The sequence below is a fragment of the Felis catus genome, chromosome X (assembly GCF_018350175.1).
Source record: "Felis catus isolate Fca126 chromosome X, F.catus_Fca126_mat1.0, whole genome shotgun sequence".
In the NCBI taxonomy this organism is placed as follows: Eukaryota; Metazoa; Chordata; class Mammalia; order Carnivora; family Felidae; genus Felis; species Felis catus.
The window spans coordinates 112,408,181-112,434,919 of NC_058386.1; the positions used below are offsets into that span (position 1 = coordinate 112,408,181).

The 26,739-nt window shown below is 44.2% G+C and overlaps 1 protein-coding gene across 1 annotated transcript in view; it reads left to right on the top strand.

Annotated features, from left to right (window-relative positions):
- Positions 1-26,739, top strand: part of LOC101083916 (transmembrane 9 superfamily member 2-like) — an 88,453-nt gene that overhangs the window by 58,680 nt on the left and 3,034 nt on the right. Inside the window, exons 13-16 of the mRNA XM_023249085.2 lie at positions 9,230-9,389; positions 10,999-11,147; positions 13,870-13,981; positions 15,852-16,023. Of these exons, the coding sequence (XP_023104853.2) occupies positions 9,230-9,389; positions 10,999-11,147; positions 13,870-13,981; positions 15,852-16,023 (593 nt within the window). The remainder of the gene's footprint in view (positions 1-9,229; positions 9,390-10,998; positions 11,148-13,869; positions 13,982-15,851; positions 16,024-26,739) is intronic.

Genomic DNA, 26,739 nt, shown 5'->3' on the forward strand with positions numbered 1-26,739 from the left:
TCCAAGGGGGAGTGGGCGGGGCCGCAGAGTGGCTGTGTGAGTAGCGCCGTCAGCCCCCTAGTTACAGACGTGCGGGCTTGGTGGCCAAGCCGGGGAGCAAGTGTTCAAGGTCACGTGGGATGTCAGTAACAGAGCGCTATATATAACCGAATGTCCCCCCTGCATCCCGTCCTGGGATCTTCCCACAGAACCTCGCTGATGAAGTGCTGACTCACTTAGGGTTTCATCTCCTTAGTCAGCTCGGGCTGCCCTACCAAAATCCATAGACTGGAGGGGCGCCTGGGTGGCTCAGGCGGTCGGGCGTCTGACTTCGGTTCAGGTCATGATCTCATTTTGTGAGCTCGAGCCCCGCGTCCGGCTCTGTGGGCTCTGTGCCGCCGGCTCAGAGCCCGGAGCTTGCTTTGGATTCTGTGTCTCCTTCTTTCTCTGCTCCTCCCCGACCTGTGCTGTCTCTGTCTCTCAAAAATAAATAAATGTAAAAAAAAAATCCCATAGAGTGGGGGGAGGGGGCTGAAACAAAACAATACACATTTGATTTCTCATAGTTGTGGAGGCGGAAATGTTGGAGATCAGGGCACCGACAGGGTTGGGTCCTGGTGAGAAGTCTCTTCCTAGCTCGTTGACGACTGCAGTCTTGCTGTTTCCCCACATGGCAGGCAGAGACAGCAAACTCTCTAGTGTCTCCTCTCACAAAGGCACTAATCCCATCATGAAGGCCTCATCTAAGCTTAATCACCTCCCAAAGGCCCCACCCCCAAATACCATTACCTTGTGGATCAGTGCATAGCACGTTTCATTTCTCATATTCTTTCCTTGATGTTATGAAGGAAAGGTCTTTTTAAAAAAGGTTTATTTATTTTGAGAGAGAGAGACAGATGGACAGACAGCACAAGTGGGGGAGGGGCAGAGAGAGAGGGGGAGAGACAGTCCCAAGCAGGGTCCGCACTGTCAGCCAGGAGCCTGATGCCGGGCTTGATCCCACGAACCACGAGATCATGACCTGAGCTGAAATCAAGAGTCAGATGCTTAAACGACTGAACCACTCAGGCTCCCCACCTCCCCCCCCCCCACTTTTTTTGTTTTTTAAAGAAAAACTAGTGGATTCTATCTTAATTGTCATGTACTTTAGTTCCTATTTGTTACAAAATTCCTATGTCCTTGATGCTAGAGGTATGTCCCCATAGTGGAAGAGGTCCTATAAGGAAAGTTATACATAGTAAACTCAGTTACATTATATGCTGATTGGTGGCAAAGGGAGAGCAAAATGCTCTAACAGTGCTCTGTGGCTGTGCATGATGCCGTGAATGAGGCAACACAGTGATAGATTCTGTAGACCCGTAACCTTTTATCTCCATGTGGCTTGTTTTCCTTGAAACTCCGGGGAAAAAGAGGAGATCATTGAGAGGATTGAACATTACGAGTTTGCACACCAAATACAGGAACCTCAGAATTTTTGACTTATTTAAAGTAAGGACAATGCAGTCCCCTCCCCCTCCCCACCTTGACTAGAGCCATCTGCTTTTCCTGTAACTGTTTTCAAGGGAACTAGAATGGGTGGTCTTCTCTGAGGTGAATGCTTTATTACATTTATGTAAGAAAGCAATGTCCTTGACAATATTTCAGCTATTTGTTGCTTCAAGTTCAAGACTCAAATGAATCCCACACTGGATAAATTTGGCAGCAAAGTGCCATTGTGCAAGTGTCATTATACTGGGTTGTACTACAAGGGGCAGCACGTGCAGGAACCAGTCCACGAACCGTCCGCTGTTCTCTGCTTTAGTTCGTTACTCATTCGGCACACCCAGTGTGGTCTTTTTGGTTGTGTTTGCTTTCGTTCTTACTCTATTTAAGGCATTATCCTAGGCACTGTAGAGGAAATTAAACACAAATTGTCTCTGAAACTGTCTTCGTGGCTTAAGAGGACTAATACTGGCCCAGCGTTCATCACACAGATGTTCCATCTTACTGTAAAAAGAAGTTACATCATAGAAATAGAAAATGTAAAGGATGCCCGGGGGGCTCAGTCAGTGAAGCGTCCGACTTCGGCTCAGGTCATGATCTCACGGTCCGTGAGTTCGAGCCCTGCGTCGGGCTCTGTGCTGGCAGCTCGGAGCCTGGAGCCTGCTTCGGATTCTGTGTCTCCCTCTCTCTCTCTGACCCTCCCCTGCTCCTGCTCTGTCTCTCTCTGTCTCAAAAATAAATAATAACGTTAAAAAAAATTAAAAAAAAGAAAATGTAAAAGAATTAGAATATATCATATCGCTAAGCTTGATGAGCCAAATTGAACAATCAATGTCTGAGAAAAGCATTAGCATTCCCAATGCGCTATGAGCTGTTTTCATCATGTTTTCTGTGAGATTGATTGTGAAGCATGTTTTACACAGAGAAATTCAAAAATTCGAGTAGAAATCCATAATTACACGGCTCAGGTTTACATGGACTTTGAGATGATGCAGTGTCAAGACACAGTTTTGTCAAAGTAAAAAAAAAAATGTTTTTGATTTGAAAAGCAACTGGGAACAGTGGTTGTGTCCTGGGTGGGTTTTCGGGGGGCTGGGGGACAGGAGTGTGAAGGAGACTATTTGTATTAGATTTACTTTTCGCTTTTTTTTCCCCCACCTTTTTGCATCATGTACCATATGCACGTGTTACCTGTTTTTTTTTTTTATTTTTTTTTTAAACGTTTATTTATTTTTGAGACAGAGAGAGACAGAGCATGAACGGGGGAGGGTCAGAGAGAGAGGGAGACATAGAATCTGAAAGAGGCTCCAGACTGAGCAGTCAGCACAGAGCCTGACGCGGGGCTCGAACTCACGGACCGCAAGATTGTGACCTGAGCCGAAGTCGGACGCTGAACCGACTGAGCCACCCAGGCGCCCCCGTGTTACCTATTTTTAAGTAATTTCATTATGAACAACAGTAACACCAACTCAGAACCATATATTAAAGGGGAGAGGTAGTGCTAGAAGCTGACGGCCCAGACTTTAGAGTCGGACACACACACGCGCGCGTGCACGCACGCACACGTACCCTGTACTGCAAACGTATAGAGTGGTTCATTTCCCAATTCTACCTCCTCCTAGTTACCGGGCCTTGAGCACATTGTGAATAACGCTGCGACGAACATAGGCGTGCACGTACCTCTTTGAGATCTTTGTCTTCTCTTCCGTTGCATAGATATTTTCTGCGGTGCCATTTCTGTTCCCTTGTCATCTATTTTACCATTTTTTTTTTTTTTGAGTTATTCTCTTAGTGGTTACCTTACAGATTACAATTAGTGTCCCAATTTACACCAATCTAGTTCGGATGAATCCCAGCTTAATTTCAATATTAGACAAAACTTTGCTCCTATCAAGCTCCTTTCTCACCTCCCTTCTTCGTGCTGTCACTGCCATACAAATTACGTCTTAATACTTTGTATGCTCGTCAGCGCAGATTTAAAATTATCGCGCTACGCAGGTGTCTTTTAAATTCGGCAAAAAAAAGAGCTTCAGATAATATTTACTCACCATGGCCTGTTGGGCAAGTGGTGTTACCTCTCTAATCCTGGGTTTCCTCATGGGTCATATGGGAATAATGGTATCCCTTTCCTCCTGGTTGAGCCGTGAGGATTAAACGGGATAACGTACGTACTGCATTTGGAACAGTGCCTCGCACATACTAAGTGCTCAGTGAATGGTAGCTGTGGTTATTAGCAACCCTTCTGCTATCGTGCCTTTGCTCATGCTGTTCCATCTTTCTGTGTTGTTCCACCTTTTTGTAATCACTTCTTTCCAACCCTCCGATGCCAGATTTCTATTCATTGTTTTAAGCCCCAGCTCAAATGCCACCATTTCCATGTTTGAAATTGTACAGTGTCTCTCACCATCGCTATACTACTTATCACAGTGTTCCTTAGATTACGGTTATTTGTGGTATGTCTTATTCTGCATTCTAACGTTCATGAGGGTGAGTATGAGGTCTTATTCATTTCTGTATCTTTCACAGTGTGTAACCAAGTGCCTTATACAGAGTATAAGTGCCTTATATGGAACAAGTACTCAGTAAATAATCACTGTCTGATTGAATCAAGTGAATAATTTAAAAGTGCAAAACAGATTCAGTTTCCTAGTTCTGTTAGTAGAACTAAATGCAAGTAAACATTTTTAAATTTTTAAAATTGTATTTTAGAGAGAGAGTGTGAGTGGGGGAGAGGGACAGAAGGGGAGAGAGAGAGCATCTTAAGCAGGCTCCACACTCAGTGGAGAGCCCAATGAGGGGCTCGATCCCACGACCCTGGGATCATGACCTGAGCCGAAATCAGGAGTCGGACGCTCAACTGACTGAGCCACCCAGGCACCCCTGAATGCAGTTTTAAAGCAGTAAACAGGCATGATACAAAGGATAGATTTCCCTCAAGTGGTTTAGGGGCCCTCTTAGGTCGATGGGAGAGAAAATCGTAAGGTACTGGCATTCTTATTTCTTAGAAAGTAGTAGGTTGAAAGAGAAGTTCAGTGCCTCGCAGTGTATAAATGTGTGAGTAGCTGATACAGTGCCATAAATGGGCAGTGTAGAACTGGCTTCAAATTTATTATTTAAAAAAAAAAATCAGGCTTTACATTTAAGAGGAGAAGCATTTAGACTAATGAACACTTATGCTCCCTAGAAGAAATGGAAGAAAGTAAGATTATTAAACTATATACGTTTCCTTCATGTAACCCCAAAAGTGGTAGGGGGGGAAAAGAAGAGGCAGCATAGTTTGATGGTCATGCACCCAAACTTAACAATCATAAGAAGCAAGTCTGAATTCCAGCACTTAATATTAGGCAGTCAGTATTAGCTAAGTGACTTTGGGGAAGTCCTATCCCCTTCCTGATTGTCCATTTCCTTGCCTGTGATGCCTGTGTCACAGAGTCGTTCAGAGAAGTAAATGAACTAATGGATTGTGAAATTGTTTTGTGAGCTATAAAGTATTTTTGGTCACTCTTTTCTTCTGTGTTCCTACGGCTCTGTGTTTATCATCTGCTATAGCATTTTCCGTGTCGTGTTGTAATTTATTTGTTTATCTCTGTCCCCCACTAGACTGAGCTTTGCAGAGCAAAGATTTTTATTTATCTTTGAACACCAGGGCCTAACACATAGGTACTCAATAAATGTTTGATGAGTGTGTGAATAAATGTTTCAGGTAGGAGATGAACCCAGATGACCTCTCAAGTTTCCTTTTAGTTTTGCTGTTTAAGATTCCATGAAAAGGTCTAGAAATAATTAGAGACCAACAAAGGAAGAACTATTTAGAATATAAAAACTGGAAACTGAAGGGCAGTTACAGAATTGTTAAACACATATTAACATTCTAGAGTGTACTTTCAAAAGGGAAATCGTTGAGACAGGTTAATTGAGTTTATGTATAAGAAGGGAGGTTATGATTTGTCAAGTGAGAAGTAATTTTTTCTGGCCATGGAATGATAACGGCTGAAATGAATCTCTCAAAAGCTAGGAAATTTGGCAGAGGAATACCGTGGCTAAACAAATTCATTAGAGCAGAAAGGTATTAAGAAACATTTGAAGAAGCATGGTTAAATCATGGGAAACCAGCCTCCCTTATTAAGATGCCAGAAACCAATGAGACCTAAGGTGGAGGTTTACTGTGGTTGTATTTGTTGTTGTTTGAAAGGGTTCAAAACCACAGCTCCAGCAGGGGCAAAGTATGAGCCTTGAAAAAGCACAATGTCCCTACCGACATAGATTTAGTACGCAGAAGAGATCGTACACACAAGGTGGCAGGGGGGCGGGGGGGGAGGTGAGGCAGAAATAGTAAAATGAAGGAGCAAATGGCTGAAGTCGGTTTATCATGAGAGATGAGGAACATCCAAAAAAAAAAAAAAAAAAAAAAAAAAAAAAGATCCCGAAACAGAAATTGGAAGGCAGCATTAAATCCTAGAATTGGAATGGACCTTGAGAGAACTTCCAACTACAGGACTAAACCAGAGATTCCCTCGACGGGAGACCTCAAAGCCTTACCTGGTGCCTCATAATGTGGATGTTACCATGTTCCCTGTCTCTGGTGTTTGACTAAATGTCTGGGGGAAGAGAAGATACACCCGATTGGTGGTGGGGGGAGGTCCCCACCATAGAGGCTTTAGTATAGCGTAGTGGGATGGAAACAGCTTGCCCTTAAAGAATCACACACACACGTGAATTCCAATCCTAGCTCTGCCTCTTATCAGCTGTCTGACCTTGAGGAATTATTTAATATCCCTAAAAGACATTAAGAACTCTGTCTAGGGGCGCCTGGGTGGCTCAGTCAGTTAAGCGTCCGACTTCGGCTCGGATCATGACCTCACGGTATGTGAGTTCGAGCCCCGCATCAGGCTCTGTGCTGACAGCCTGGAGCCTGTTTCCGATTCTGTGTCTCCCTCTCTCTCTGACCCTCCCCCACTCACACTCTGTCTCTGTCTCTGTCTCTGTCTCTGTCTCTCTCTCTCTCGAGAATAAACATTAAAAAAAAATTAAAAAAGAACTCTGTCTATTCAAGTAACTCCTATTTTGCACGTGCCTGGGTTGTCTATCTAATTTTCCTTTCTTTCGTTTTTTTCTTCTGTTCAAGTTTTTTTCTTTTTCCTCCAGTTTTGTTGAGAAACAATCGACATACATCGCAGTTCAATTTACATATATTGTGAAATGAGTCCCACAAAGGGTTCGTCTCACGTCCGTCATCTCACGTAGATACAATAAAAAGAAAAGAAAGGGAAAAAAAGGAAAACAAATCTCTCCTTGTGATGATAAGAAGTCTTGAGGATTTACTCTCTTAGCTTCCCTGTCACACGGCCGTGTTAGCTGTAGTCATCACGTTGTACATCACGTCCCCAGGACGTACTTCTCTTCTAACTGGAAGTTTGACCACCTTCCTCCAATCCGTGCCTCCACCCTGGCCCCAGAAACCACAAGTGTGATTTTCTTCTTCTAGGAGTTTGGTTTGCTTTTGTTTGCGTTTTAGATTCCACGTGTAAGGAAGATCATACGGTGTTTGTCTTTCTCTGACTTATTTCAGTCAGCATAATGCCTTCAAGGTCCATCCATGTTGTGGCAAATGGTAGGATTTCCTCACTTTTTAGGCCGAATAATATGCTAATGTATACGTGCACCACACCTTCTTTATCCACTCATCCTTCGATGGGCACTTAGGGTGTCTTCATTTCTTCTTCTCTTCCCCCCCCTCCTCCTTATCCTCCTTCTGACCTGGGACTCCACCCACGAGCCTTGAGATCATGACCTGAGCCGTTACCAAGAGTCGGACGCTTAACCAACTGAGCTACCCAGGCACCCCTAACGCTGCTCTCTAAGACATATCATTAGCTTTATATCCCAACCCTTTTACTGAGGTTTTAGTTCTCCTTGTCATATTTCTAATTCCTCTTGCTTCATGGTTGCAGTGCCTCCTCTAATCTCTCCGAGGATGTCAGTCACAGATTTTCCTTTTTAAAATTTTCTTCTGAGCTTCAGGGACCTTCTCTGAGAGACTAGACCTCCAGTCTTCTGCTGGGGTCAGGAAGGGAAGTTCCTTGGCTCTGCAGAGTCGGGAGGGAGCCGGCGACCCTGTCAGTGTCTTAGGCTGACTTCCAACCAGTCCTGGTTTTAGCCACTCCTTCCCTCCCACTTCCAGAGGAACGCGGCGCTACAAATCCCTGAGCCTTTGTTGGAGCTCCTTGGTGTCAGCGGAGTTGCCTCTCAGCTTTTCCTACGGACGACTCGGGATCCCAGGTCTCCCTGTTCTACTAACTCAGTTACTACTTGTCCTTCTGCTGTCTGGTTTACAAAATGGGTTGCTTCTCTCCTGTGTCCCCCACCCTTGTGTATTCATACCCTTTTAAAGTTCTTTTACCATAATTTTATCAGAGTTTTGAGGAGGGAGCAGAGCCAAAAGTGTGATTTCCATGTACCATCTTTGACCAAACCTCTTAATTCTTCACGTGTTTCATATCCATCACTTAGGTTTTAACCATCACCACATTTTACTGTTTCTTACCACTTTTTATCTAGTCTCCTGGTCTCTAGTTTCTCTTCCTTTAGGTCTGTCCTTTGCCACGCTGTGGACTCATCTGCCGGGAAGACTGTATTATGTACCTCACAGCTTTGAGCATAAAAACCCTCTGGCCGCTTCTGGACGTCCGCATTCCTTACCCTGCCATTCAAAGCCTTCCACAGTCTAGCCTCCGCCCACCTTTTCAACCTCATGTTTTAGGCTTTCAGAAACACTCACATCCATATGGTTGCCCATACTCACCTGTAGCCCAACTTGCCTGGGACAAATAGGGGCACGACAACTGGGCTTGCCTGGTGATTTATCCAGTAGATTCAGCAGCTGACCTGTTGATTTTGAGCGATTGACTTAAAGCTCTTGCTTTAAGTGAACATTTATTGGACTTGAGGCTTGTAGCCTATTTCAGTCTAGGATTCTAAAATCCGTCTTTAGGGGCGCCTGAGTGGCTCGATTGGTTAAGTGTTCGACCCTTGATTTCTGCTCAGGTCGTGATCTAGCGGGTTTCGTGAGCTCCAGTCCTACTTCGGGCTCTGCACAGGCAGCTCGGAGCCTGCTTGGGATTCTCTCTCTCCCTCTCTTTCTCTCTGCCCCCCCCCCCACGTTCTTTGTCTCTCTCTCAAATAATAACTTAACAAAATTTAAAAAAATCTGTTTTTATTATGCATTTTTTTAAGTTTATTTATTTATTTATTTTGAGAGAGAGCACGCAGACGGGTGAGGGGCAGAGAGAATCCCAAGCAGGCTCTGCACCGTCAGCGCAGAGCCTGATGCCGGACTCCATCCCACGAACCGTGAGATGAGATCGTGACCTGAGTGGAAACCAAGCGTCGGACGCTTAACCGACTGAGCCACCCAGGCGCCCCTAGTCTATGCATTGTCTTTATTGTGTTCGCTCTATTGCATATTGAGTTTTTCCGTGGCATATTACTCCCCATCTCATTTATTTTCTGCTGGACTCTAGGGGTGCAAAGATGAGTAGGATGTGGAAATGATGTCCTATAATGAACTGCTATCTTATTATATGGTATTGGGTTTAAGTCCCAGCTCAATGACTGGTTTCCCACAGTGAGATTTACTATTCTTTTAGGGTATAGCCTTATAATTTATTCTATCCTTCTCACCAAAAGAACGTTCTGATATTCACCTCAAGTATGAGTTTAACATTTTCACGAAAGCATATTGCTTCCTGATGACTCTTTTTCTCCCCAGTATCGTCTTTGCCGACCTCTTTTTTATGAACGTGATTCTTTGGGTGGAAGGTTCATCGGCTGCCATCTCCTTTGGTACTCTGATAGGGATTCTTGCAATGTGGTGTGGAATTTCAGTACCCCTAACATTTGTGGGTGCGTACTTTGGAGCCAAGAAAAAGGTAAATTTCTAAAATACTGCTTTTGACCATTGACTGATGTCTGAAATAATACCTCAACGTGTATATTACTGTACATGGAATGTGAAATGTACCATTGGAGAAAACTACGAAGAATAATCCTATTTATTTATTTCTTCATTTATTTAAATGTTTATTTATTTTTGAGAGAGAGAGAGAGAGAGCATGAGCAGGGGAGGGGCAGAGAGAGAGGGAGACACAGAATCCGAAGCAGGCTCCAGGCTCTGAGCTGTCAGCACAGAGCCTGACACAGGGCTTGAACCACAGACCGTGAGATCATGACCTTAGCCGAAGTTGGACGCCTAACTGACTGAGCCACCCCAGTGCTCCTAGAATACTCCTTTTTTAAAATACTTTATTTTTAAGTAATCTATATACCCAGCATGGGGCTCGAACTCACAACCCCAGGATCAAGAGTCACACATTCTTCTGACTGAGCCAGCCAGGCATCCTGGGATAATCATTCCAGAATCAAAGATTTAAAAATTAACAAAAATGGAACCCAGTAACCCTTTAAAAGACGTTAAAGTACTCCCCACTTTATAGGTTGTTTAAATTTCTGTCTCTGTTGGAGAAAATTAAAAGGATATATAGTAGTAGGAAGGCTGACTTTAACCGAGTCAGAAAAGTAGACAGCGGGGGAAGAAAGCTAAGGTACAGTCTGAAAATGGAACTGTTGAGTTTATAGATTTGAAGTTAGCTTATTCTACATAGAGGGCAAAGGAGCAGGACACTGAAAAGACTACTCTGCAAAAGGAATGTATAAAGACATAGTGTGAGTTTGCACACTGTGTGCAAAGGGAGAAATCAGACAACACAAAACAGAAGCTGGAGGTCCACAGAGAGCAGAAAAAAGGAAAAAATGTCTGAAACCTCCCGACAGATTTTAAGGGAAATGCGTGAGACAAATTCTGAGACGACTTTTTGACATGGATTACTTCATATTGGAATAGGCACCACTAAATCTTGTCCGGTCTCTCCCTTGAAACTGACAGGAAATGATAAACATCCTTGTTGCCTAGCTGTGTGCTTTCTCGTGTGGTGGCCACTGGCCACGTGTGATTTTTGAGGGCCTGAAATGTGGCTGCTTCCAAACTGGGATGTGCTGTGAGGAAGTGGAAAATCCACAGTGGATTGCAGACCGAACAACAGCAGCCAAATAGAAAACATCTATTGACTACTTCTTTTTTTAAACAGTTTTTTGTGATGTGTATTTATTTTTGAGAGAGAGAGAGAGAGAGAGAGAGCGTTGGAGAGACTGAGCCTCCCAGGTGCCCCTACTGAGTCCTTCTTATAGCAATGACACACGCAACTGAGAACATTTGTTAGATCCGGTGAAATGGATTCACAAATTAATTCCACCTGTTTCTTTTTACTCTTTAAAATGCGGCTTCTAAAAAATTTAAAACTGCCTATGTGGCTTGCATTATCTTTCTATAGCACAGTGTCGGTCTAGCCTCTGCCCACATGACTGCTCTGGGAAGTGTTCTGCGTCCAGTTCCGATTCAGGATTCTGTCTTGTGATTATATGTCTATAAATTCACTTCAATTTCATGTCATTCTGATTTTCACTTGATTTCTCTTCGAGCAGTTTAGGTTTCCAGTTTGCACGAACCAGATTCCCCGTCACATTCCTCAGCAGAGTTTTTTTACGAAACCACTGTTTGGCATCATGGTCGGTGGCATTTTACCTTTTGGCTGTGTTTTCATTCAACTCTTTCTCATTCTGAACAGTATTTGGTGAGTACGGTATCGTCACAACCTCAAAACATCTTAATTGTTGATAAACGAAGTTTCCTATATTTCAAGGAGGTTAGAGTCTGGGTATGGCAAAACTTCATTTGCCTCGGGTTTTATCCAGGAAATAGCTCTCTGACCCCTGGGGTGGGGGGGACTTCCTAGGGAACTGAGACTTAATTCACAAGTTTTTAAAGACAGTTTTTGATGGAAATTTCTATGCAGGTTTCCTTTTTTAAAAGCAGTAACCTCTTTTTAAGCCTTTCCAGATGACTTACAAAGTTGGCTCACACCACACTTCTCCGAGCCTTCGCAGGGGGTGGGGCGGGGGGGGGGGTGTCCCTTGGAAGGAGGCACCTAAAGACCGGAAGAGGCAGCCGTGATGTGTATCTCTTTTCCATACCGACCTTCCATGCAAGAGTTCAGAGTTCCTCCGCTAAAAATACTTGGAAGACTTACAGCTTCAAAGACTTACTTTGAGCTGTTAGTCATGTTTTTCGGCTCTCCTTTCTGTCAAGTGTTAGTTCTGGTGTCAGGATGCCCGCTCTTTCCTCACAGCTTTCCCCCTTTTATCTGCTGCTTTGAATCTGTTGGGGTTTAAGAATTCTGATAGCCGGGGCTCCTGGGTGGCTCAGTCGGTTAAGCGTTCGGCTTCGGCTCAGGTCATGATCTCACAGTTTGCGAGTTCGAGCCCCGTGTCGGGCTCTGTGCTGGAGCCTGGAGCCTGGTTCGGATTCTGTCTCCCTCTCCTCTGCCCCGCTCACGCTCTGTCTCTCTCTCTCTCTCTCTCAAAAATAAATAAACATTTAAAAAAAATCTCTAAAAAAAGAATTCTGATAACCAAGGGGCGCCTGGGTGGCTCAGGCTGTTGAGTGACCGACTTCGGTTCAGGTCATGATCTCACGGTCTGTGGGTTTGAGCCCCACGACGGGCTCTATGCTGACGGCTCAGAGCCTGGAGCCTGCTTTGGATTCTGTCTCTCCCTTTCTCTCTGCCCTCTCCTGTTCATGCTCTGTCTCTGTCTCTCTCAAAAATAAATACATATTAAAAAAAATTTTTTTTAAAAAAAAATTTTTTTTTTCAACATTTATTTATTTTTGGGACAGAGAGAGACAGAGCATGAACGGGGGAGGGGCAGAGAGAGAGGGAGACACAGAATCGGAAGCAGGCTCCAGGCTCCGAGCCATCAGCCCAGAGCCCGACGCGGGGCTCGAACTCACAGACCGCGAGATCGTGACCTGGCTGAAGTCGGATGCTCAACCGACTGCGCCACCCAGGCGCCCCCCAAAAAATTTTTTTTTAAAGAATTCTGGTAACCAAGACAGAAACGCACGTAAGGTGAGAACCCAGGCTTTCCAAAGCGCGACAGTTTTTACTTGCAAAGCTCCAGGTCCGTGACAGCTATTTCAGTTTCCCCCAGTCCCTTTTTCCTTAATTCCTGATGCTTGACTGCATTCTGCTTTCAGGAGCTGGGCAAGTGGGGTGTCGCTGCAGAGGGAGTTTTGGAGATGGGGCACAGGCCCCATAAAATCAAATGGAGTAGCCAGCTGCGTGTATTTCTAACACTTTCATCCCAAAGCAATCTTTCAGACAAAGCTTTCAAGTCCTCAAAAGTGAGGTTTAATCATGCACATTAATTGCTCACTTTTTAAACAGCATTGTGGCAAATTGGTTTAAAAGATAAGCAGTAAAATCTGTTACCTTGTCAGCAACGAAATATTTAACATGCTGCAAAATAGATTATGTAACTGTATTTTCCAGATGTTTTTGATGGGATAATTTTAAAGTGAAAACTAAAAGCTTCTTTGGACAAGTTAACTTTTGTTTCAATGAAAAAGAGGGTGCTTGCTGTGTACGACATTGTATATACTTATTATCTATATACATGATGCTCCCCAACCCCCATTCTTCGTCCTTGCAACCAGGTATATACTCTACACGAGATTTAAAAAATTTTTTGACGCTTATTTATTTTTGAGAGAGAGAGAGAGAGAGAGAGAGAGGCAGGCAGAGAGCAAGCGAGCAGGGGAAGGGCAGAGAGAGAAGGAGACACAATCTGAAGCAGGCTCCAGGCTCTGAGCTGTCAGCACAGAGCCCGTTGCGGGCCTTGAACCCATGGACTGCAAGATCATTTCCTGAGCCGAAGTCAGATGCCCAACCGACTGAGCTACCCAGGTGCCCCTGACTCTGTGGGGGTTTTTTGGTTGTATAATGTATTTGCTGATATTTATGGCATTTATAACCTTCCATTGCTAAAAAGAAAGCATGGCTTAAAGTGTGCGTGAAGAGGGGCGCCTGCGTGGCTCAGTCAGGTAAGCGTCCGACTCTTGATTTTGGATCAGGTCATGATCGCAGGGTCGTGCGATCGAGCCCTGCGTCAGGCTAAGCCTGCTTATGATTCTGTCTCTCTCTCCCTCTGCCCCTCTCCACCGCTTGCTTTCTCTCTCTCTCTAAAAAAACAAAGCAACCATAAAATGTGGATGAAGAATTGCACGAGCAGAGGAATAGGGGTAAGTAGGAACACGGATTCGTACTGGAGGAGATCAGGCCAAACTCTGAAGCCACATTGGTCGGTCAGGGAATGGTTTTTGGATGTTGGATGGATCGATGAAGGTCTGGAGTGAATCTCTCAGGTTAGACAAACGTGACCGTCTCTTGTATTCATTCGGAATGGTCTTTCTGTGTATTGTGAAGTTAATTTTAAGGCTATCATTTTTATTTTCAGGTCTCATCAAATGTACTTCATGTTTGGCTTCCTTTTCTTGGTCTTTATAATTCTCCTGATTACCTGCTCAGAAGCTGCAGTTCTGCTGTGTTATTTCTACTTGTGTGCTGAGGTAAAGACCTAAGAAACGAATGCATCTTCTCCTTCCTAAACTCGCGCTATTGGAAGTGGAAGCCTGTGTTGAGAAAGGAATTGAAGCACATGTTAACTACCTCGTTTCTACAACTTGGGATCAGTTTCATATTGTGTTTTCCTGATGACACATGTTGATTTTGATGCAGCTTTGATGGAAAGTTAATGCCACTTTGATGGAAAATCTAAACAGAAAGCAATTTCTCTCCGGCTCGTTACTATAATTGCTGCATAATATTCAGTTAACATAGAAAAAAGCAGGGAACTGATTTGATATTTAGACATACAAAAGATCTGGCTCAATTGGTGTTTTGTTGTTTTTTTTTTTTGACAATTGAAGTTTTCACAGCTTGGGCCAGGATTGCATTTTATGGGTTTGAGATTGCTGCTAAAGGCCTTTTCTCTTACTTTTGGTTACCATGGGCAGAAGTAGTTTTGTTTACCCCCACTTTGTTTCTGATGTCCTTCTGGGTAAGTAAGGTGGTAGTGAACATTATTTTCTTAAATCCCCTAAATCCCTCAGTTAAATGTGACTCTCTAAACGTAACAATAGAGAGTTTTGGGAATGAGGATCATATGCATGATGTTCTTAGAGCATTTTCTTCTTGAGCTACAAGTATAAGGGTGAAAAAATTAGAATTTTGTATATATTATACTCAGCTTCTCAGTTCTACGGTGTATTTTTTGTCACAGAAAACCCGCAACAATCGTGAATGAAGTATATACTCACAGGCAGATGATGTGTATATTTCTGTTTCTTAGAAGTGTTTTGAAGGCCCCCAAGACCACCCACATGTCTGGTGGTTCACTGGAAAGATTCGTGGGACTCAGCACACAGATGTACGCCTGGCTAGGGCTTAATATAGCCAGAGGACACGCGACAGGATCAGCAAGGGGAAAAGACACAGGTGGAGCCTGGAGAAATCCACGTCTAGTCTTCCTGTGCCTTTTCTTTTCCATGAGGGGACGCACCAATTACGTTCCCTTTTTCAGCGATAAAAAATATAGTCATATATGTACAATGTTTCTGCCCGGGGAAGCCCATTGGAGACTTCACATCCAAGGTTTTTACCGGGAGCTGGTCACATAGGCACCCTCTGCCTAGCAATTACAACAATTCCAGACCCCCAAAAGGAAAGCATGTGTTCGCCATAAATCACACTGTTCGTACGGCCTAGGTATAGCCAACACGTCTTATCAGTCAGGGGATGATTAAATGCCGAATTCTCAGATATAAGCCAAGGGCCAACCTTGCAAGCAGGCCCTTCTAAAGATAGCAACTTCAGACCTGCTATGTTAACTCTTTTCTGCACTGTAGGTTCCCTTGGCCCTTGACCACAGTGCCTTTACAGTAAAGTGAGCATCAGTTGGAGCCGTGGGGAAGGGTGAGGCAAACCTGTGTATTGACCTCAGTCATGCCCCCATGGGTCCTGAATTCAGCTGGGTGAGACAAATCCCATTCACCATAAAGCTCTATATGCAGTTTCTGTACTAACCTTTGTCTACCTGGCCCGAAACATCAATTCAGGCCCAGCTCCTGCCAGTAAATTGAAGCTGACCCGAAAGCCTTCCAAGGCTGAGGCAGGGTCATGACAGAAAGGATGCGTGCATTACAAGTACGGTCCCCGAGGGCACACGTGCTCCCCCTGGAAACAGGGAGTTTATCAATGTTAAGGCACCCCAAGCAGAACGTACATTAGTCCGACGGTTTCTTCTAAAACTTCCCCTTGGATTTCTTCTCATCCATAATCTAACGGAGCCTGTTTCATGTGGTTTGTTATCACAATAATTGCTAACCCGTTTAGAGTTAGGTTTCACCTACAGTGAATTTTTTCCACTTCTTTTTGCAGGATTATCACTGGTGGTGGAGAGCCTTTTTCACTAGCAGCTTTACAGCTGTTTATCTTCTGATATATACAGTTCATTACTTCTTCGCCAAACTTCAAATCACAGGCATGGCAAGCGCCATTTTGTATTTTGGGTACACGATGGTCATGGTCCTGATTTTCTTCCTTTTCACAGGTAACCACAGAATGACTTCATGCATTTCACACTCTCTGAAGAGACTTGGAGGTAGCCATAATGTGATAAGCATCAATTAAGGACTAATGGAAGGAATAGGGAACAAATTCATCATGTTCATTTCTATGCTTTGGGGATAAAAGATTGTAAAGCCTGGGGAACCGGAGGGACCTGATGTACTTAGCTTCAAGATTGTCCCTTGTGAATGTTTCTAAACAGTAGGGATGTGTTCCAAAGCACATAAAGGGTTATGTGTAATCACCTTTGAATAGCCTCCAAGCATAAAAATGAACTGACTTGAATAACTTTTAAATTAGCAAAAGTAGATGAAGCAAATGTGTGGCCATATAAGCAATTAGATGTGAGGGACAAGATGTATACTCCCCAGGATTACTCATTTGGGGTTGTTATTTGGGTTCAACATGTGACAGCAGCCTTTCTGTAGATGAAGGCTTGTTGAAGTACGTGACAAAATGGAGTGGTGTATAAAATGATCCGGTTAAGGAAATTATGAGTTCAGAGAGCTTGGAACCCTTTTCAGTACAAGTGAGGCAGTGTCCCATCTCTATCTGCCTCACGTTTTTAAAAAAAGAGTTTATTATTTTATATTTTATTTTTTTAGATGTTATTTTTAAGTAATCTCGATACCCAATGTGGGGCTTGAACTCACAACCCCGAGGTCAAGCGTCACAAGCTCTTGGGGCTCCTGGGTGGCTCAGTCACTTGGGCTTCTGACTTCGTCTCAGGTTATGATCTCGTGGTTTGTGGGTTCTAGTCATCAGTGTGTCCACTATACTGACAGCTCGGAGCCCCGAGCCTGCTTCAGATTCTGTGTTTCCCTCTCTCTGTCCCTCCCCCACTTGCGCTCTGTCTCTCTCTCTCAAAAGTGAATAAACATTAAAAAAATTAAAAAAGAGTCACATGCTCTTATGACTGAGCCAACCAGGCACCCATCTACCTGCTTCACTTAACAAAAAAAATGTTGTGGGGCACCTGGGTGGCGCAGTCGGTTAAGCGTCCGACTTCAGCCAGGTCACGATCTCGCAGTCCGTGAGTTCGAGCCCCGCGTCAGGCTCTGGGCTGATGGCTCAGAGCCTGGAGCCTGTTTCCGATTCTGTGTCTCCCTCTCTCTCTGCCCCTCCCCCGTTCATGCTCTGTCTCTCTCTGTCCCAAAAATAAATAAACGTTGGAAAAAAAAATGTTGTACTTATTTTTGAGAGACAGAGAGAGAGAGAGAGAGAGAGAGCACAAGCGGGGGAGGGGCAGAGGGAGAGGGAGACACAGGATCCAAAGCAGGCTCCATGCTGACAGCAGCAAGCCCGATGTGGGACTGGAACTCACAAACTGTGAGATCATGACCTGAGCCAGTCGGATGCTCGTCAACCAACTGAGCCATCTGGGCACCCCATACTTTTTCTTCATTTTTAAGTTCTAGTTTTAGCTCAAGTCACAGGTCATTTTGACAAATTTTAAGTTACTGTCTCGGATTTTAAGTCTCAGGCTCAACAAATGTGTAAAAATCCACAGTGGAAACTTGTCAGAAATCCAAGCCAAGAGGGGCGCCTGGGTGGCTCAGTTGGTTAAGTGTCCAATTCTTGGTTTCGGCTCAGGTCGTGATCTCACAGTTCATGGGATCGAGCCCCATGACAGGCTCTGTACTGATAGCCTGGAGCCTGCTTGGGATTCTCTCTCTCTCTCTCTCTCTCTCTCTCTCTCTGCCTCTCTCCTGTGTGCGTGTGCACTCTCTCTCTCTGTAAAAAGAAATAAACTTAAAAAAAAAAAAAGAAATCAAAGCCCTGAGTCAGGTGTAAATGTCACCGGAGAAACCAAGGCATCTCGGTGGCGGCTCCTTTTTGATACCGTATTACCCGTGAGCTGCCGGTCTCAACTCCTCGGTACACAGAAGGCTGTGCAGACTTCCTCTCGTCTCTCAGCCACTGGACGTTCTACACCCCTCGTGTCTTCTGTTTTGGATTTCTCCCCCAGGGACTGACTGGCTTTTATATTTGAGTGATACGGAGTTGGCTGTGTTGAGCACGGTAATTTCAGGCTTCTGTTTTCTTCATTACCTAGCACTTTGACTCCGGTTGCTTTTTTTCTGGAAGCCTCGTATTACAACAGCTTCTTTCCGAAGGTAGGTGGAATCCCGGATGGTCACACTGCGGGCAGAAATCTTCTCCCATTGGTTGGCTCCACCGTTTGCGGTGTCGTCTGTCACCCTCCCCCCGAATTCTGACTCGTGAAGGTTCCCGGTGATCCCTTGCCAGATCCAGTGGCCTTTCTCTAGCCTTCACCCTCCTGGGCTTCTGCAGCTCACTCCCCAACACCTATTGTGTGGAAGTCTCTCAGTGTGATTTGTGTCATGTTCCCTGTGCCCCTCTGGGCTTTCTTTTGCTTCCCTTCCCCTATCCTGTCACCTACCTCTAGCCTTTATCCAAGCTTCAGTCTTCAGCATTTCAGTCTCCTCTTTGTACCGCCTCCCTGGCGGAGCCCGTTCGGTCCTGTGGCTTTGTTTACCTGCTCGATGCCGACAGCTCCCAAGTCAGGAATTCTTAACATAGGCCTTTCGTGCCCGATAGCCAATTAAACTTCCCTAGTCGTGCTTCTTCGGAAGTTTCTTATCTTTGTTCATTCTGCCCAACTCTTGCTTTTGGTCTTGGTCGAGGCCTTTGTTCCCTGATGCCAGAATTGCTCCGACAGCCTCCTATTCAGTTGGCTGGACCCAAGTCTCTTCTTTCTAGCCCACTCCGCACACTACCTGATGGTGAACTTCTGTCGTTTTTTTTCATTATATTAATGCAATTCAGTCCAAGATTAATTTTAATATGTCAACACATATTTATAGAATGCTTACACTGCACAAGACACTATGCCGGGTGCTGGGGACATAGGGGTGAAGAAGACATAGGGGTCCCATGTTTTTGTGGACCTTATATTCTAATGCAGGGAGACAAGCAATTATTAGTTGGATGAGCTTCATGAAAGAAATGATGTTAAAGAAGAGGTGGGTGGTCAACTGTTCCAAGCAGAGGTGACAGTGTGTTCAGAAGTCTTGACATAGGAAGGAATTTGACATCTTCAAAGAACACAGAGAAGCTTAGGATGGCATTAGAGGGAGGGGGCCTCTGGGAGACAATAGTGATGTTAGAGACGTAAGGAGGGGTCAGATCTTACAAGGGTCTTAGAAACTATATTAAAGAATTTAGATCTTATTAGAGGAGCCATAGGAAGTTCAGGGAGTTTAAACAAGGGACTAATGTGATTGTATCATTCTTCTTTTTTTTTTTTTTATTTTTATATTTCTTTTTTTTGTTTTGTTTTATTTTTTATTTTATTTTATTTTTTTGTGACTCCTATTTTATTTTATTTTATTATTTTTTTTATATATGAAATTTATTGACAAATTGGTTTCCATACAACACCCAGTGCTCATCCCAAAAGGTGCCCTCATTCTTCTAATTAAATGTTTGTTTATTTTTGAGAGAGAGAGAGAAAGAGCGACCAGGGGACGGGCAGAGAGAGAGGGAGACAGAGGATCTGAAGCAGGCTCCGTGCTGACAGCAGAGAGCCTGATGAGGGGCTTGAACTCATGAACCGTGAGATCACGACCTGAGCTGAAGCCGGACACTCAACCGACTGAGCCACCCAGGCGCCCATCATTCTTCTAATTAGAAAACTTTAATAGTGACGTATGTCCTTGTCTATCAAGGGTAAACTGACCTTGGGGGTTGGGCCCCTGTTCTGCCTACTCAGTGTATTTTCTAAGCCTCCTCCAGACTGAGCACGGAATTGGAATCTCCTTGAGAACAGGGACTGTGTCTTATGCCTATTTTGTATCCTTCATTGTGCAAAGCACATGTTTCTTCTTGACTTGTGTAGAGTGTGAAAGAGAGGAGATACCATTATGGCATGATGTTTCCATATCTTTTTTAAAAATTACATCATAGGTATGAGAAACCTCCCAGGTAAATTCTGGTTATCGTTCGTATCAGAAAAAACATTAGGAAAATTATGAAGTGTGTTTTTGACGTCTATTTTCTAGAATTGTTTTTTAAGAATCCCTGTCTGCTCACAGACCTGTAAATGGCATCTCCTTACATTTCATCATCATATAGTTTTTTCCTGTTGAATTGCTTTTATTTTTTCATTATCATTGTATTTGGAGGTTCACGGCAGGAAGCAGGTCTTATTGTCTATGTTCATGTTGTTTCACTTTTGAGGAAGCCATCCTCAATTAAATCATTAGTCTTGAGAATATAGATGTACACAAGAGTACGGTTATTAATTGCTGATTACTCTTTCTTGCTGTAGACACATGCTTCTGAAAGTGATTTTTTTATTAAAAAAATTTGTTTCTAATGTTTATTTATTTTTGACAGAGAGAGAGAGAGAGACAGAACGTGAGCAGGGGAGGGGCAGAGAGAGAGGGAGAGACAGAACGTGAGCAGGGGAGGGGCAGAGAGAGAGGGAGACACAGACTCCGAAGCAGGCTCCAGGCTCCGGGCTGGCAGCACAGAGCCCGACGCGGGGCTCGAACTCACAAACCGCAAGATCATGACCCGAGCGGAAGTCGGATGCTCAACCGACTGAGCCACCCAGGCGCCCCTGAAAGTGATTTTTTTTTAATGGCAACTTGGAAATTAGCAGTGTCCACTCATGGTAAAAAATGCTGAGGAGTTTCACACTTATTTAGAATAATTATGCATTCATCCGAAGCTATTCCTTGCGATCACCACATTTATCTTTGGTATTTGGATTCATCTGTGTCATCACAGCAGAAGGCTAGGACTTCACAGCTGTCATCTTTTAATATTGAGTATTGTGACTCTAGGGAAGACTCTTTATACACTAAGTCTATTTCCATGTTGCTACAAATCCTTTATTTTTATTTATGTATGTATTTATTATTTTATGTTATTTATTTTTTAATTTTTTAAACATGTTTATTTGTTTTTGAGAAAGAGAGAGACAGTGTGAGCAAGGGAGGGGGGCAGAGGGAGGGAGACACAGAATCGGAAGCAGGCTCCAGGCCGTGAGCTGATGCGGGGCTCAAACTCACAAACCGTGAGATCATGTCCTGAGCTGAAGTCGGATGCTTAACTGACTGAGCCACCCAGGTGCCCCTATTATTTTAATTTTAGTTAATTAATTAATTAATTTTTTTATTTTAAAGTTTATTTATTTTTGAGACAGAGAGAGACAGAGCATGAACGGGGGAGGGGCAGAGAGAGAAAGAGACACGGAATCGGAAGCAGGCTCCAGGCTCTGAGCCATCAGCCCAGATCCCGACGCGGGGCTCGAACTCCCGGACCGCGAGACTGTGACCTGGCTGAAGTCGGACGCTTAACCGACTGAGCCACCCAGGCGCCTCTATTATTTTAATTTTTAAAGTGTTTTATTTATTTTTGAGAGAATGCAAGCAGGGGAGGGGCAGGGAGGGGGGACAGAGGATCCAAAGTGGTCTCCGTGCTGACAGCAGTGAGCCCGATGTAGGTCTTGAACTCATGAACTGTGAGATTATGACCTGAGCCGAACTTAGGCCCTCAACCGACTGAGCCACCCAGGTGCCCCTTTATTTATTTTTTAAAAATGTATTTATTTAAGTAATCGCTACACCCAACATGGGCCTCAAACTTGTGACCCTGAGATCAAGAGTCACACAGTCTACTGACTGAGCCAGCCAGGCACCCCAAATAAGTTAAAGGCTTAAGAAAATGAATTGAAATAATAGATTTTTATATTGATAGGAAGGCCAGAAGATCACAATAACCAATTAAGATCTAACCTTAGGATTCCTTCTCTAAAAGTCTATAGTGCTATGTTGTATTATAATGTATAGCCTAATGTAAACCTGGCTTCCATGGATATTGGGTAGTAAATGAAATATTTTATGTGATGATGTATATTTTAGGCAAGCAATGAAAAATGCTTTTATTTAGCCACAATCTATTATTCAGCCATTGAGAGCAGTGGTTCTCAACTAGGGGTGAATTTGCCCCTAGGGAACACTTAGCAATATCTGGAGACTTTTTTTTTAGTTTTTTAAAAATGTTTATTTATTTTTGAGAGAGAGAGAGAGAGAAGGAGACAGAGCCAGTGGGGGAGGGGCAGTGAGAGAGCGAGGGAGACACAGAATCTGAAGCAGGCTCCAGGCTCTGAGCTGTCAGCGCAGAGCCCGACGTGAGGCTTGAACTCACCGGTTGCGAGATCATGACCCGAGCCGAAGTCGGATGCTTCACCGACTGAGCCACCCAGGTGCCCCTGGAGACATTTTTGATTGTCATGACTGGGAGGTTGGTAGTGACATCTAGTGGGTGGGGGGGATTCTGCTAACCATCCTACTATGTGCAGACCAGCCCTCTACCACAAAGAATTATCTGGCCCCAAATGCCCAACAGTGCCACCGTTAAGAAACCCTGGTCTAGAGTTGAACTATTTCTGAACCTCACTTTTACCTGGGAGTTGATGCTGTTTTCAAAAGACAATTTTGATCGTCTCAGGAATCAAGATTATGTTTAGAATCTGAGACTCCGAACCACCAATCACTGTGCGGTGTTGAAGCCAGTGTGGTACAAGGAGTGTTTGAGACCCAGAAGAAGTGTCAGCCAGGTGCAGAGTGCCTTTCTGGTGGCTTTCTCACTAAGTGTCTGTGCTTTGAATATATTTCTATTCATTAAAAGAGCCTCACGACGCTCAATATGTTTTGAGAGTTTCTATTGTGTAATAGTTTATCAGTGTAAGATGAAATATCCTGAAGGAAAAGTCCAATTACCTTAACACACAAATGTTAGCTCTAGTGGGCCTTTTGTGTTTTACGACACCAAGTTGTCTCTGCCTTATTAAAGTTTTCGGCTCTAAAGGCCAAAAAATCAAAAAAAGGGATAAAGATGTATTAATGCTAATTGTTAACCGACAAACAAATATTTATTAAGCTTCTGTGGGCTTGGCAATGTGCTAATAGGGAATACGGAAACACAGATCTGAGACTATTTATTTTTTGTTGAGTTGACTATGTACCAACTGTTTGCATATATTTATCTCACTTAATTTTCACCTAATTGTCTAATTATCATGACATGTTAGGTCATGTAACTCCCATTGTATGGGTGAGGAAACTGAGCCCCAGAGAGATTAAGTGACTTGTTCAAAGTCACTCAGCTAGTACGCGTTGGAGCTATGATTCAGTCAAACCCAGGTTGGTCTGACTCCAAAGCTCATTCTCTTGAATACAACTCTGATGTCCTCCTCAAGAGAGAGACTCTCCTTGGGCGGAGGCCAAACCAACAACGGAAGAATGCCCACGGACTCTTCTCTGTGGTCCTCTGTTTGACCAGGTAGATTGCTCTTAATCGGGAGAGCTGATCGGCACACGTAAGACGATACAATATCGCCCTTGGGAATCCATGATGAAAACAGTATCTCAAGTGTTTCCCATGCCCTTTCGACCCTTCTTTCAAAAAAATAGAGGCACAAAAAACAAAACAAAACAAAAAAATAGAGGCACATTCTTCTAGTTTTTCCTCTGGAATAGTTTCATTACTTCTTCAGTCCCAGCTCATTTTGATTTCAACTTACATTTATGGCCCTAAATGCTAAGTGCTGTAGAAATGAGCAGGACAGAGTCCCGTCGATTCTCAAGGGTATTGAAAACTTCCGGTTCCCATTGTTTTTCCCAGCGCAAGTGGTTGCTGGCCTCCTCCTCCAGCTCTGGGCCCCTAGCAGCCGGTATTCCTCTAGTTTGGAAGGGAAGCGTTCCTTTTCCCCGGAGGGGAGCAGAATCTGCATTCTCTGGCGTTCTCGTATCGTGTATTTTACATTCTCTGGCATCTCATACCTGAACTGATGTCTCCTCCCTCCACCCCAAGCTTTTTGTGTCCAACTGGTGCTTATTCTTCGAGGTCTTTCTGCACAAAGCAGTTCATGGTCACCTCAACCTGTATTGATCTCCCTAACCCGGAACAATCGGACAGGGTTGGCTTTGAGCTCCAGCTGTATTGCTTATTGGCTGGGTGTTGCGAGGCAAGTCAACGGGCTGTCTGAGCCTCTCTTTCCTCGCAGAGTGGGGAAAAATCCTGGTACTTACCTCGGAGACTTCAACTCAATCTGATCGCACATGTAAGCACTTAACCCAGAGCTGAGCATGTAAGTATTTAGGACACAGCAGATATGCTCATCATTTTTAGCATTACTGTCATCATTATTGTCGTCGTCATGAACTACAAGTTTGGTCGTCTCATTCTCTGGCTTATGTGCCTTCATTGGCTCCCAGGCGCCTGCCTGATCAAATCCAAACTTCTTAACTCGCCATTCCCTATTTGGCTCTCACCTACTTTTTCTCCTATATGCTGTCTTTGGTGTTCCCTTAATTTGTACTTTTTTTTTAATTTTTGAAAAATATATTCAAAGTTTATTTATTTATTTTTAAGTAATCTCTCTTCCCAACATGGGGCTCAAACTCACGACCCCAAGATCGAGTCGTGTGTGCTTCTGACTGAGCCAGCCAGGCTCCCCAATGTTCCTTTCATTCTTTGATGACACATCCTTAATGTCCCAATTCTTCTGCCATGGTTCTCGCTGTTCCTTAACACTGCCGGGTTTAATTGTTCCAGGCCTTTATGGGTACTTTTTGCTCTGTCTCGAAGAGCTGTCTCCCATCCTCCAATGCCTCTGAGTCCTGCTTTAGAGTACCTTCTCTGTGATGCCCTCTCCAAATTCTTGCCATTCATTCAAGAAGTATATATTGAATACCTACTGTGCGTCAGTCCTTAGAGGCCGGGACTGTAGCCGTGAGCAAAACTTTATATAACAGGATAAAAATCTCTACCCTCGTGCAGCTTACATTGCTATGCAGTTCATTCAAACGGTTCAGTTTAACAAACGAGTGTCGTCTGCCTACAATGTGTTCAGCACTATGCTAAGCACTGGGGGTACAAAACTGAGCAAGGCTTAACCCTTAGCCTCACGGCTACAGTCTGGAGAGAGAAGACCTCCAAATCATTTCCATGCATTGTGGCAAGGAGCCTAGTAGAGTGAAGCCCAGGGTTTTGTGAAAGCCCTGAACAGGGCCTCCCAGCTCAGACATAGGTGGTGGGGGGAGCGAAGGAGATCAGAAAAAATTTTGCTGGAGAAAGTGATAGAGTGGAGTCTTGAGGGAAGACTGAGTCTTAACAGGGTGAAGGGGGAACTGACAGGCTGAGCAAGGCATGGCATGTGGAGATCTATAGGTAACTTTGGGCTGCCGGAGTTTGAAATGTAAGACATGGGTGGGGCGCCTGGGTGGCTCAGTCGGGTGAGCGTCCGGCTTTGGCTCAGGTCATGATCTCGCGGTCTGTGGGTTCGAGCCCTGCGTTGGGCTGTATGCTGACAGCTCAGAGCCTGGAGCCTGCTTCGGATTCTGTGTCTCCCTCTCTCTCTGACCCTCCCCTGCTCATGCTCTGTCTCTCTCTCTCTCTCTCTCTCTCTCTCTCTCTCTCTGTCAAAAATAAATAAACATTAAAAAAAAAAGAAATTTAAGACATGGGATGGCAAGTGGCAAGAACAAGTCCTAAAGAAGTAGGGTAGGGCCCAGTCCTGGAGGGCTTCGTGTGCCAACCCTAAGGAGTTGGAATTTTTATATCCAGTCGTCGTTTTCAAATGGGGGTGTGCATCCCATTCATTTGTGAAAATTATTTAAAACCAATATATCTGATGCCCATGGCCCATCGCACAGCCCTGAATCAGAATCCTTGCTGATGTTTATTTTTAACAGCTTAAAAGGTTTCTCCTACACTCAAGAGTTTGAGTGCTTCTGCTATGGGAAACAATGTAAGGTTTTAAGTAGAGGCATGGTAATCAAAATTGTGCTTTGGAAATCTCACCGTCACTCTGACAGGGTGGAAGATAGATTTGAGAGGGAGAGAGAGAGAGAGAGAGAAAGAGAGAGATTGGAGGTAGAGGCAAGCCGAGAGAGTTTTCTAGATGAGAGACGGAAAGGATGTGGCTGGAGGCCCAGTTGCTGTGCAGTTGAGCAGACGGATGGAGGGGGTGATTCCAAAGGTCATAAGTAGTTGGAATTGGCAGGTCTTGGTGATGTGATCCACAAGATGTGGATGCAAATGAAGAAGGCTTTAACGTGTTGTCTATGTAAGTAGAGATAGGAGTGTGTAGACATCACCTGAGATCAGTCCCTATGAGAGCCCTTGTCTGGCCTTCCCATTGGCCAGCAAGGGCCAGGCCCGGGGAGAGTGCTTCATGAATACTGAATCAAACATGGCTGAAGGGAGTCACGACCCTCAAGACTCTCTTCTCCAAACAAGCTTTCTCTTCATTCCTTCGTGCAACGCACGGCCTTAATTCCAACTTCAGGAAAAGCTTTCGTCTGCATGGTTTACTCAGTGCTGCACATTCTTAAATTAATGTGTATTGGAATTTAGCGCCCACCGTGGCTGTGGGAAGACCCTTTAAAGATTGGTTATATTGAGTAGAATGTGCTAGAACTGCAATTAGGGAAAAGACAAGGGGAAAAATGGGCTTCTCTGCTTGTCTTGGAGTGCCTCATCAAGATTCTGTGGTGAGATTGTCTTTTTCTTATGTATCCCCTGACCTAACGATAAAAGGTTATGAAGCTTAGAAAGAAACCGGGACATTTCTCGTATTGCGTTAGTACTTTCTCTGACCTGAGGCAAAAGTAGACAGAGACACCGAAGTGATCGTTCTCTCCCTTTTTGGCCCGTCTCT